The sequence below is a fragment of the Ambystoma mexicanum genome, chromosome 12, assembly GCF_040938575.1.
Source record: "Ambystoma mexicanum isolate Mex_15411 chromosome 12, UKY_AmexF1_1, whole genome shotgun sequence".
Lineage (NCBI taxonomy): Eukaryota > Metazoa > Chordata > Amphibia > Caudata > Ambystomatidae > Ambystoma > Ambystoma mexicanum.
In genome coordinates, this window is record NC_090936.1 from 70892980 (window position 1) to 70905554 (window position 12575).

At 45.2% G+C, this 12575-nt stretch overlaps 1 protein-coding gene across 1 annotated transcript in view; it reads left to right on the top strand.

Annotated features, from left to right (window-relative positions):
* The window catches only part of ADAMTS20 (ADAM metallopeptidase with thrombospondin type 1 motif 20), a 779002-nt gene that overhangs the window by 405315 nt on the left and 361112 nt on the right, over positions 1-12575 (top strand). The window contains exon 17 of the mRNA XM_069628019.1: positions 4366-4532. Within this exon, the coding sequence (XP_069484120.1) occupies positions 4366-4532 (167 nt within the window). The remainder of the gene's footprint in view (positions 1-4365; positions 4533-12575) is intronic.

Sequence of the window (12575 nt, forward strand, 5' to 3'; positions counted from 1 at the left end):
AGAAAACATGGACAGTAGGGTACCCATTGAGAAAGCCATATTCACAGTTGAGACAAAATGACGGTTGTCAGAATGGAGTATCCAAAGAAGCCAAGAAGATAATGAAGGAAGATGAATGGTGACGTCATAAGATATCGTACTGACGCACATACAGAAGATATAATGACCTGAGAATGCAGACGAGAGACTATGAATGAATATTTTTGAGCCCGCGATGAAGAAAGTTGATGTTAAAATGAAGAAACTCATGCCACATACATGATGAAGATATTCAGTCAGTTTAAACGTGTACAGATGCAAATAACTGCAAGAAGCAAAGAAATTGTGAAGCTTGCTTATGCCTAATAGTAAATAGACTGCAGCAAGCGCCATCATGTACAAGTATATACCTCATGTACAAGTATATACCTCAAAAGCACTTTATGTATAAATATAATTCCACTACACAAATGAGCAGAATTGAACAAAAGGTTACTAAAGGCCTCAAAAGGAGTGTGTCATACTAAGAAAATCAAGAATCAAGGCAACACAAAACCCAGCTGAGGATGATCATGCCAAGAAGCTGAGGTCTTATCTGGCTGGAAAAGGCCAACATTGGATACAATTAAGGAGAAAAGAACAGAAGATCCTGTTCAGAAAGGTCAAGATAAGCCACAGATGGTGGAGGACTGGTAGAATTAAATCAAATATACAAATAAGACACAGAGAAAAAGCCAATTTCACGGTGTCCAGTCACACCTACACATGGATCTCTGCCATGCCCATACTCCTTAAAAATTCTCAAGACCACAGAGCAGACTCAAGGCCAAAATACAAAGCAGTAATTGACACATGGCTACTGAAGTGATGATTGATTGTAACAGAATTGGTGGGAAGCTGGGGTGAAGGCGGGCTCCTCTGCACCCAGATGTTCTTTCTGCGTGCTACTAGACGTAGATGGAAAAGTATGAGTGGGGTTGATGCCAACCCAAACATAGTGGACCATGTAATCTAAGGTCCTATAGTGAGCAGAGCCAATGGGACGTCGTACTTTTAGTGACGTTCATAGTGGCCATTTTGAAGGGAGGGCTTAGTTGCCCCACCTGACATTGATTATCCAATCCCCTTTCCCCATTACCACATACAGATATAGCGCACCTATGTTAAAGTTACCTTCCTACAACCACGTTGCATGTTAGGTTTTTACAAATGATCACGTAGAATGATGTCAGCAATGATGTATTATTGCTATAAATACTGTGTTTTTTCTAACAGTAAAGAGAGGTAGTAGATCGAGCGGTTGCTGATGTTCGTTGTACTCCCCATTTTATGAGCTTGTCATTAAATGCATTCCCTTTGCCAAACTATTGAGTTGTCATAGTTATTTGATGCATGAGTAGAATCTGCATCCCCATTTATCTCGAGGGTACTGCTACTCATCTTAAAGGGCTGTTTGGAGATCATCCAGTTCACTATCTCCTGCTAATTCTCGCTCATTCGAATACACTATCTCTGCAATAACTGAATAACTGCCTCCTATGGTATACATATTAACTTGGCGTTTAAACTTCCTAACATTCACAATAGCCTCGGTAATGTCTAATGCCTCCCACGTCCAAATTGGGTCCTTCCTTTCATCTATCTCCCTTTGTACCTGTGGTCATCCCCAGGGGTCTAACCTCCCACCCTGGCTTTTCAACCAATACCTGGCAACTCTCGCCCACCGCATTGCCATTTTCTGCTGCAATTTTCAGTGCTATGCTAACGACACTCAACTCATTTTCAGGCTTCCCTCGGCCACCTCCTCTCCTTCTCTCATCTCTGATTGCCAATCTTCCATACAGGACTGGTGTGCCGCCAACAGTCTCTGCTTGAATTCCAACAAGACGGAGATCCTCCTCATCGGCACACCTTCACTCTCATTTCCCCTCATTCTCTGGCTGGCTTCCCTTGGCCCTCCTCCTACCCCGACCTGTGAGGCTAAGATCCTCGGGGTCATCTGTGATTCCATGCTTTCCTTCTCTTCCCACATCTCTGATGTCTCTAAAAAGTAAAACTTCCTATTGCACTTCCTCAGAGGTACTCTGCCTTTCCTCTCCTTCCCCCATAATCTTACTGTCTCACAAACCCTGGTTCTCTCTAGGTTGGATTATTGTAACAGCCTCTTTCTAAATCTACCTGCCTCTACTCTCTGCCATTTGCAACTAATCCAGAACAGGACTGCGAGACTTGTCCTTAGCCTCAAGCCTTGGGATAGAAGCTCTCCAGCCCTGAAATCTCTCCATTGGCTCCCAGTGGATACAAGGATTAAATTCAAAACCCTTTGCGTTGGTCACAAGGCTTTCTGGGGCCTTGAGCTGTCCCTCCCTAACTACCTCCCCTCTCGAGCTCTTCGCTGCTCTTTCTCCCTCAGGGTCAGTCGTTTTTCAAAGAAACGAGCTGGGGGTAGATCTCTGTCTTCGGCTGGGGCCTCCCTCTGGAACAGCCTCCATGCTACTCTAAAACTTGAGGAGAACCATCTGCGGTTCCGGAAGCACCTCAAGATCTTCCTGTTCGCTTCTGCCTTCGCCCCTCCTCTCCCCTGCTGATCTGCTCTCTCTCTGTACCGTGCACCTGGCCTACCCTGTGACTTCCAGGCACAGGTACCTGCTCAGCCTGCCATCCACCCGCACTGCCTCCTGGCAATCCCTTGTACTGGGGTCTGTACCTGTAACCACACAGCCCCCGCCCACCAACTTTTTACCTGCACTTACCAGACATACCCTGTCTGTTGCCTCAGCACTTGCCACTTGCTGGCTGCACTACCACCGTTGGTTGTTTATTATTATTTATGTATTTATTTATTATTTATCCGTTTTGTCCTTTGCTCAGCACTTTCCACTTCTCTCCCCCCTTCCATGCACTTCTCCCCTTTCCATCTCCCATGCACTTGCGCGTTCTCAATGCACCTGGGCCTAGATAAGATTGTTGTTTTTGTTCTCCCTTGTTCCCCTTCCTTGCCTTGTCACACTCTGAAAACACTGAAAACAGTGCGATACAAATAAAATATTAATATCGATATGAATATATATATATATACACACACATATACACAGCTAAATGCATTTTTAAAAGAAATTCTAAAAAATGTACTTTTTGGTTTTCATTTTGCAGCGATCACATAGATGCCTGTTGCTGCCGCACAGGACCTGGCTAAAGTATCTGTTTGATGCTGCTGCTAGTAATCAGCTGACTGGCTTCAAGTCACAGAGAAATGAAGGCAGAGCAGACATAGAAAAGGGACATTGAACTACGACAACCTTAGACCGAGGTAGTGTCCTGGTTAGGACTGTAGGGAGCGATGGATTGTAAAGTGTTGGAGCGCCTGCATTCGTGGTTTAAATGGAAGTCCCCAGAGTTGTGAAATAGGCAGCATTTCTGCACCCAGAGTTTGCAAAAGAAGATAGTGTGGGAGTGTCTGAAATAGTCTGTGTGCACCATAAACAGTTTTAGGCATATACAGAGATTATTCAGCTGCCCTTGCTCCATTTTCCATTGTAAACTGTTTTGGAACGCAGCTGTGTAGGTTTTGTTTTAGAAAGAACAGTGGCCACTGTGAATTCACCAATCATCTGTGAACAGTTGTCACAGGTGAATAGTGATGTGATGTGTTCATTACCTCTAAATCATGATGGTACAGCACACTTCTTATGAAAAATAATAAACGCTTTTAACACTAAGTGGAAAACAATACTTTATGATATGTATTAATATTATGAAAACCTATTTAAAGAGTAGGAGTAATCTATCTTTTAAAAAAGGTTCATTGAATACTTTAGCACTACCTGCGTCTAAGAACACATGCAGTTAGTTTTATAGGTACATAATAAGCTTGCCGGTACTGTTGTTTCTGGACCGGCAAACTACGAGTTCTGCGAGCGGGTGCCTTTTTTCGCCCGCCAGGTCTGATGCCGGTGCATCCGACCTCCCCATTCCCACTGAGTCCAATGGGACTCGAATGGGAATGGGGAGAAAAATATTTCGGCGCCCGGCAATGAGGAATTACCGGTACAGCCGGGGCCGTAATGCCCATTACCGGGCACCAGAGAAAAAATTACTGCGGCAGCAGCCGTGCCATTTTTACCGGCACAGCTACCGCCAGACTCATATGAGGCCCAATGTACTATTTTTGTAGTGAGCAACTGTGCCCTCAAGCCTTATTGAATTAGGCCAAGTGAAGTTCTTTATATAGTGCCCGTAAATCAGACATATATACTAATGGGATAGCTACTTGCCATGCTCTTCACAATTTGCTTTTTGTAAACTCCTGATGGGATAAGTGATTACACTAAGTGTGACCTGTTTCAACCAACAAAAATGTAACTGTGTTCTTTTCTCAACTTTCAGCATTATCTGACAGCAAAGGGCATTTTGTCCTGAATGGAAATTTCTTCGTAAGCAAGTTTAAGAGAGAAATTAATGTCAAAGGAGCAACACTTGAATATAGCGGATCGGACCACATTGTGGAGCGAATTAACTGCACTGACCGACTAGAGGAAGAAATGGTTTTGCAGGTGAAAATTGTTTGTATATATTGTGAGAGGATTGGGTCGACTAAGTGGAGATTGTGTTAATCTCTTTCATTCCTATTTCAGTCTATACATTCTCAATAAATAACAAAAACAGCCAAACATTCTAGAGTAGTACTAGTAACATCTTCGTTTTCATTTCGTCGGTAGTTTTTAGGACTTCCATTTAGTGGGAATTAGTTAGCCGGAATGTACTAATCTCTCAATGATAAATCGTTTCTGTGCTTCATTCCCCTTCAATGCACTACAGTGACCTAACCCCAACATTGAGAATTTAGGAATGACCTTACACTGCAGGGTGCTGCCAATCGCATTATAATCACCCACTCATGAGACCAAAGGAAAAAAAAAGGCTTGCTTAAAACATAAGCTCATAATGTCTGCCTGTGTTTCAAAATGAGGGCAGCTTCCATCTACTGCCTATAGATTTTGTGCATCTCAGCTGGCGTTACATCTATCTTGTACATTCCAAGGCATTGAGTTAATGGGATGTTAGGGCAAAGAATACAGAAAGCAATGCTAAATCACGACCATCCTTATCCTGACACCTGGCAAAGAAATCCACATTGCCAATGGCACCCAAGATAGACCTGGAAACTAATGCCCATTTACAATATAAATCAGGTTTAAAACCTTGAGACTCATTCTAAATCCTCTCTTCATAGTTTCTTCTTAGTACCAAATATTTAGGAAAGCTTTGCCAATGTGGTAATTGTGACAAGTCCTTGGATATCATCCCTTCTCGCATGGGGGTGGAGCCAGGGCTGTGCAGCCACAGTCCAATAGTCCCCCTGGGGCTTGTGCAGCATGGGAGGATGACATGGGTGGGGAAATCCCTTATGGGACAAGGGACAATGTTACAGGGAGAATGTGGTATGTAAATACCCCATTATCCACTCCCTTAGCCTCTTACCCTATTCGGGGAAACTCAGTCCCTCCCTCCACTATCTATTATTGTAAGGTGGAAGATACCAATTCCTTTCCCTGCACTGAGATGAGCGAGAATAGCGACTACCCATATGAACACTAACTGGAAAACTGAGAAGAAGAATATGCGCACAGTAAGGCAGAGTACCGCGCAAGTCCAACCAGCTCATTCCAGTCAGTCTGGACAATCTGAAGTACAACAGAATATAAAAACAGAAGCAGGACTGTGAATGGTGTGGAGCCTTCCTGTCATGACCCATAGAACACACCCCTTCTGGACATCCTGGTCCTTATTGCGGCAGGGCTTGTATTCATTACTACTCCCAACATGTCCGTGTCACACTCGCCTCGCACCGGCCTTACATCGAACACAGCACGTTCCATAAATATGCCACACCCCCGCGGGCCTGTGCGTCTCAACGCTATCAACAGGTACTGACTAGACGTGTGTTTGCTGCTCGACGAATTCTCTATTTCCTAGTTCCTGGTCCTTAATTCTTCTCCTTCCACCTTTCCCTTCCAAATTGCTCCTGGAATACTTGCATATTAGCGACCGTTACCTCCTTCCTGGACATACTGTACCCGCGAGTATCCTGGAACTCTGAATGCACGCTGGAGTCGGACGAGACTCGTGCGAGCCTATACAAGACCCGATCCGCCCGCAAGAAGAATCTTCTGCGGAACTGAGCAAGAAGCGATCTCAGGTGAGACGGGGGGAGATTTACGACAGTTTGAGACGCCAGACAACCGACACTGATACCGTTATGGAGAAAGCAGTACAGGATCTCATGCGTGGCATGCAAGAACTAACAACTGAGGTGCAAAACTTAAAAGTGGAGAATGCTGCATTAAAGCAACTTGTCATATCTCGTGACTCCGCTAACAAGGAGAGTGTTTTACTGGGTGGAGTGGTAGACAAGTATGATGGCTCTGCAAAATCCCTACGTGGATTCCTGGACTCCTGCTTGGTGCATTTTACTTTTAAGCCCTACTATTTTTCAACTTCCAGGGCAAAGGTGGGCTTCATAATCTCGCACCTCGCAGGGAATGCACTGACCTGGGCTACTCCCCTAGTCAACTCAGGAGATGCCCTCCTGGATGATTATGATGGATTTATACAGGCACTCAAAACCATGTTCGACCGTCCAGAACAGGTTTATAGTGCCCAGGAACGGTTACTTGATTTCCGGCAAGGATCCCAGGATATGCTAACGTATGTTACTAGATTCAAACAATTGGCCAAGGAAGCAGATTGGTCCTCGGAAGCAAGTTTTACTCTCTTCCGAAGGGGTCTAAACGAGGATATAAAGGATGAATTAGCCAGAGTGGCTCGTCCTAGCTCATTCCAGGCTCTTATGGATCTAGCCATGCAAATAGACTTCCGAATCCAGGAACGAAAGGCTGAAAGAAGAAAGACCAAGATGCCTTTCCAAAGGAGTTCCCTTGAGGCTTCAGTAAAAACTGATCCTGTTCCAAACCCTGACATTGACCCGGAACCCATGCAAATAGGAGCCTTCCGTGGACCTATTTCCCCACAAGAAAGGATGAGAAGGATCCACACAGGCTGTGCATGTATTGTGCCTCAGATAAACATCTGGTTAGAGAATGCCCTCTAGCCCCTCCATGGCGTTTGGGAAACACCAGCTCCTGATCCTAGATGGAGCGAGGTGTCAGGAGAAAGATGTTTGCTCCACGTCTATTCCATCCTTGAACTCTCCTGAACAGAACAATCTAGTGATTCTCCAAGTCTTCTTATCGTTATCAAAGAAGGAGACCTACCCCATTCTGGCCCTGGTGGATTGTGGGGCTATGGGAGTATTCATCAATCAAGATTGGGTCTTTAAGAACCGTATTCCATATGAAGCCCGGAACATAATGCAACCTGTGGAGGCGATTGATGGTAGACCCCTCAGTTCTGGACCCATATCCTTACAGACCAAGGAAATACAACTTTCAATAAACCATCACCAGGAACTGATCAAGTTTGATATCATCAAATCAGCCCACTACCCCATGGTACTGGGCATGCCCTGGCTCCAGAAGCACAATCCATACATCTATTGGACAGCAGGATCCTTATTTCTGGGTTCAGAGTATTGTCTATCTCATTGTTTGTTCCCGAGTCCTTCCTTGATGTCGTCCAATACTACTCCAACAGATCAACGAGAGACACTCATGGTTTCCAACATAATTCAGGTCCCAAAGGCCTATCAGGATTATGCTGATGTGTTTTCAAACACCATAGTACAGGCTCTACCCCCTCACAGACCTGAGGACTGCGCCATAGACACAGAGCCTTCAGCAGTGATTCCCTTTGGGAGGATGTTCATCCTATCCGAACCGGGGAAAAAAGCACTCCGAGAATACTTGGATGTCAACCTTGAAAACGGCACCATAAGACCATCGAAATCCCCAGACAGAGCCTCGCTGTTCTTTGTTCCCAAGAAGGACACCAAGGAACTGAGACCTTGTCTCGATTACCGTGGATTAAATCAATGTACCCTCAAGGACCGTTACCCCTTACCCTTGATCTCGGATATCCTGGAAGCAGTAAGAGGAGCTGTAATCTTCACGAACATGGATCTCAGAGGTGCCTATCATCTGATTCGTATTAAGGAAGGAGACAAATGGAAGACAGCCTTTAGAACACCCTTTGGACATTTCGAATACCTGGTCGTGCCCTTTGGACTTGCTAACGCCCCCGCAGTCTTCCAACGCTTCATGGATAGGGTGTTCTCTGACATGTTGTTTCTCTTCGTCATCGTCTACCTGGACGATATCTTAATTTATTCCAAAGACACTTTAAAGCATGAAGAACACGTGAAGGCAGTCTTACGACGACTACGGGAACACAGATTCCTGGCCAAACCTGAGAAATGCCTGTTTCACGTTACTTCTGTTCATTACCTGAGATTTGTCCTTAGTCCAGAAGGAATTGGTATGGATCAGTCGAAGGTAAAGGCCATACTGTCTTGGCCGACTCCCACTTCCGTGAAACAAGTTCAATCCTTCCTGGAGCTTGCCAATTTTTACTGGAAATGTATACCCACCTTTTCTGAGATTGTTCAACCGATCATCCGTCTCGAAGAAAGACACACCCTTCCTCTGGTCTACACCTCAAGACAAAGCGTTCCAACGTCTAAAAACAGAATTTACTGAAGCCCCCATCCTAGCTCAGCCCGAAATTAATCGGCCGTCCCTAGTAGAGACGGATGCCTCTAACTATGCCATAGTAGCTGTCTTAAAACAAGAATTCGAAGACAAATTGGAACACCCCATCGCATATCTTTCACAAACTCTGACCCCCAGTGAGACACATTATTCCGTCTTGGAAAAGGAACTATTAGCCATCCGCCAAGCCTTCACAGAGTGGCGACATCTTCTTCTAGGAGCTAGACATCCAGGTTCGTACGGACCATCGAAACCTTCAAGTTCTACAATCCTTGGAGTGTAGGAATAGTTATCAAGCCCGTTGGGCCTTCTTCTTTGCCCAGTACCAGTTCCTTATCAGTTATGTTCCTGGAACACAAAATATAATCGCTGACGCCTTATCTCGGCGTCCGGACTATGAAACTACTGAAGATCGGGCCTATCCCAAGATGTTTCCCCACATGATTTTTGTAGCCCAAGCACTCAGTCTTTTGGAAGAAGTACGGATGCAAACCCAATCCTCAGATCTCTGGAAGGACATTACCAAGAAAAATCGGTGGAATCTGAAATCCAAGGACGGATATTTGTTCAAAGATAACGCCCTGGTCATCCCCACACAGAAATTACAACAAAGGATAATAAACCTCTGCCATGATACCCAGTGCTTTAAGTGGGGTAAGAAACTGAGGTGGGGCCCTCATTTGGGGGCGTGGCCTAAGACGTGATGGGCATGGCCTAATTGGTGGGCGGGGCCTAAATGCGACATGGTAAAACTGGTCGGGCCTACATTACTAAGTACATATTGTGTAGCAGACTGCTTGCTACATGGCTTAAAGTATAACAAATCAAAGCTCAAGGGGATTATTTATATGTGGTTTACTGCACTGAACATAGCTTATCTTATTTGTGAACCAGATTTTATGCTACCCATGCCTGCCACTTATGCTGTGCCCATGCATTTTTTATAGAACAAAATTGGCAATAAGGGCACATTGCTAGTGAGTCACATTGCAAAAGAAAACATTGCAAAAGAAAAAGAAAAAAAAAGTTTATTTGCCAGGTGGCATTTTAAAATGCTCATTTGCAACAGTTAAATACACTGCAAACCACTTGTGACAATTAGAATTTTCAGGAATATTGAAAAGTTAGGCAGTGACAAAGGCAGTATTCTAATGCCATAGTGGGATGTTATAGCCCAGGGCCAAGGCCTTATCTGGTGTATTGGCCCACACTCAAGTAACAAGGGTAGGATTTGTCAACCCCCGATTGAAGCCCCTCTCCCATTTTGTTATGAAATTAGAATACAGCAAAGTCCCAACCATGAGTCAAAAACGAAAGGTGCTTTGTACATTGGAATGGATATTGTGAAAGTGGAATGTCGGCTCATGGACATACAGTAATTAGCACCAGGAATAAAGATCAGGATGTTAAGGGCCAGCATTGTGTGAAACAAATCCGGTATCAAATCCGGTATGGCATGCCAAATGCAGTAATTGGCACCAGGAATAAAAATCAGGGGAACATAAATGAAAGAAAATGATCATCAAGGGTCAGGAGAATGCTTCATATATGTGCTAGGCAAAGGAAAACTACCCAACATAATGCCCATGTTGCTTCACACAACCAAGATAGTCCAGAGGACCAAAGACAACTGAATATCAGGGCGCACCAGGCTGGTTCACAGAGCCACCATGAGGATACTGCTGACTTCCGTGCAACAAATGGTGCAATGGGAAAACAAATGGAAGAAAATGCATGCGATCCCATACTTGCCAAACCTACAGATTTAGGCAGTAGTCTACTGCCTTTTAAGCAGTCCTACCGCCTACAGATTTCAGTGACAGATCCTACTGCTTTTTACAGTGGCGGCATGTAATTTTTGTGACTTAAGGCAGGCTTCAGGACAAAGCATGCAACACATTAGTCTGTCTATACAGTGGACTGGTAGGTGATTACTTTAATTGGACTCAGACCAATCCACTGAACTGACCGCTACTTGACTCTGTCCAGCACTCTTGCCGGGACAACTCTTAGGTGAACCACCAGTGAAAGCAAGTGGCAGAGTGCAACACCATCACACAGCATCTGCTGACAATTTGGTGTTAAGTTACCATTCACAATTATTCAATTTTTACATTTCAACATCTTTCCATGTTGTGCTGTTTGCATGTTTTGTATTTCCCTGTGATGTCATTGTTATGGGAATTATTATTTTTGAAACTTGAAAAATCCTACACATCTTTTTGGTCACAGAATGTTGGCAAGTATGCGATCCTCCTCGCATGCGAGGGAACAAACAGCAGAATGTTTGGAACAAGGAAAATAAATGAACGAAAATGCGTGCGAGGCTCGCACGCATTTTCTTTCATTTATTTTCCTTCCCGGGACTCTAACTTCCTCTGGTAACCCTCCTGAGGAGTTGCCAGAGGAAGTTAGTTTCCAAGGTGCTCTTCTGGCAGCACCGCAGCAGGCAGCTGTGACTGGCAGAAGTGTCAGCCAGTCACAGCGTCGCTCAAGCTGTGACTGGCTGGCAAGTCTGTCAGTCACAGGCTTGCCTGACTCTGCCATGCCTGACCTCTTGATGGTTGGCCGGCGGGCTCATCTCCCGTCACGTCTGTGGCGGGAGATGCACCCGCCGTGGCTTGGTGGGATCGGGGGGCCCCGGCAGGGCCCCGGCTCAGTCTCACTTTTTGGAGACTGCCGGGGCCTGGCCCCGGCAGGCCCCGGCCCACTTTAAGCACTGATGATACCTTCCACTCGTGGTATCACCAAAACCCTCCGTCTTAGACAAAGACAATTTTGGTGGCCTAAAATGAAGACCGACATACGATTGTATGTCCAAGCCTGCTCTATAGGCAGTCAAAACAAGCACAACAACAAGTGACCGGCGGGCCTCCTATTGCAACCTCCAATACCGACAAGACCATGGGAAGTCATTGCTACAGACTTTATTGTGGAATTACTTCCTTCCAGGGGCTATACAACGATCATGGTCACCATTGACTTGTTCACCCACATGGCTCATTTTACACCTCTGTATAAACTACCATCCTCATCAGAACTTGTTGGAATCTTCCTGGAACACAATTTCCGTCTTCATGGACTTCCTTCAAAGATCATATCGAACCGAGGACCTCAATACGTCTCACAGTTCTGGAAACATCTCTGTCGCATTCTGGGAATCCAACGTGCTCTCTCATCAGGTTATCACCCACAAACCAACGGAGCCACGGCACGTGTAACTCAGACCCTAGAACAGTACCTTCGTTGTTTCGCCACCAAGGTTCAGGATGATTGGTCACTCCTTATACCCGTGGCTGAGTTTGCCTACAACAACTCCGATCACTCAGCACTCAAGACCAGCCCTTTCTATTGCAGTCAAGGATTTCACCCGTTCGTTTTACCTTCTATACTTCCACATCCCATACCAGTACCTACTGTTGACTCCTGGATAGAAACGCTCATCAACATACACAAGGAAGCCAAGGAACATTTGGAAAAGGCCCAGACACGCACTAAGTGTTATGCGGACTCCAAAAGAAGACCAGCGCCTTCTTATTCCATTGGTGATCAAGTCTGGTTATCCACGAAACTACCACCACGACATCTACGTCCAAACAAATTAGCCCCCCGGTACTATGGGCCATTTTCCATAAAGGAAATCATCAATCCAGTCTCGTTCCGGCTCAAGCTACCAGACTCCTGGAAGAAAATTCACCCAGTTTTGCACACTTCTCTATTAAAACCCTACATCCAATCCACCCGGAAATCCTGCAGACCCAGTCCCGTGATTGTGGACAATCAACTGGAATATGAAGTATCCAGAATATGCGATTCCAGGTATAAACGGGGTCAACTTCAATACCTGGTTGAGTGGAAAGGATACCCTCCTAGCGAAAGAACCTGGGAACCTGTTTCTAACCTGAATACCCCTCGATTGCTTAGAAGATT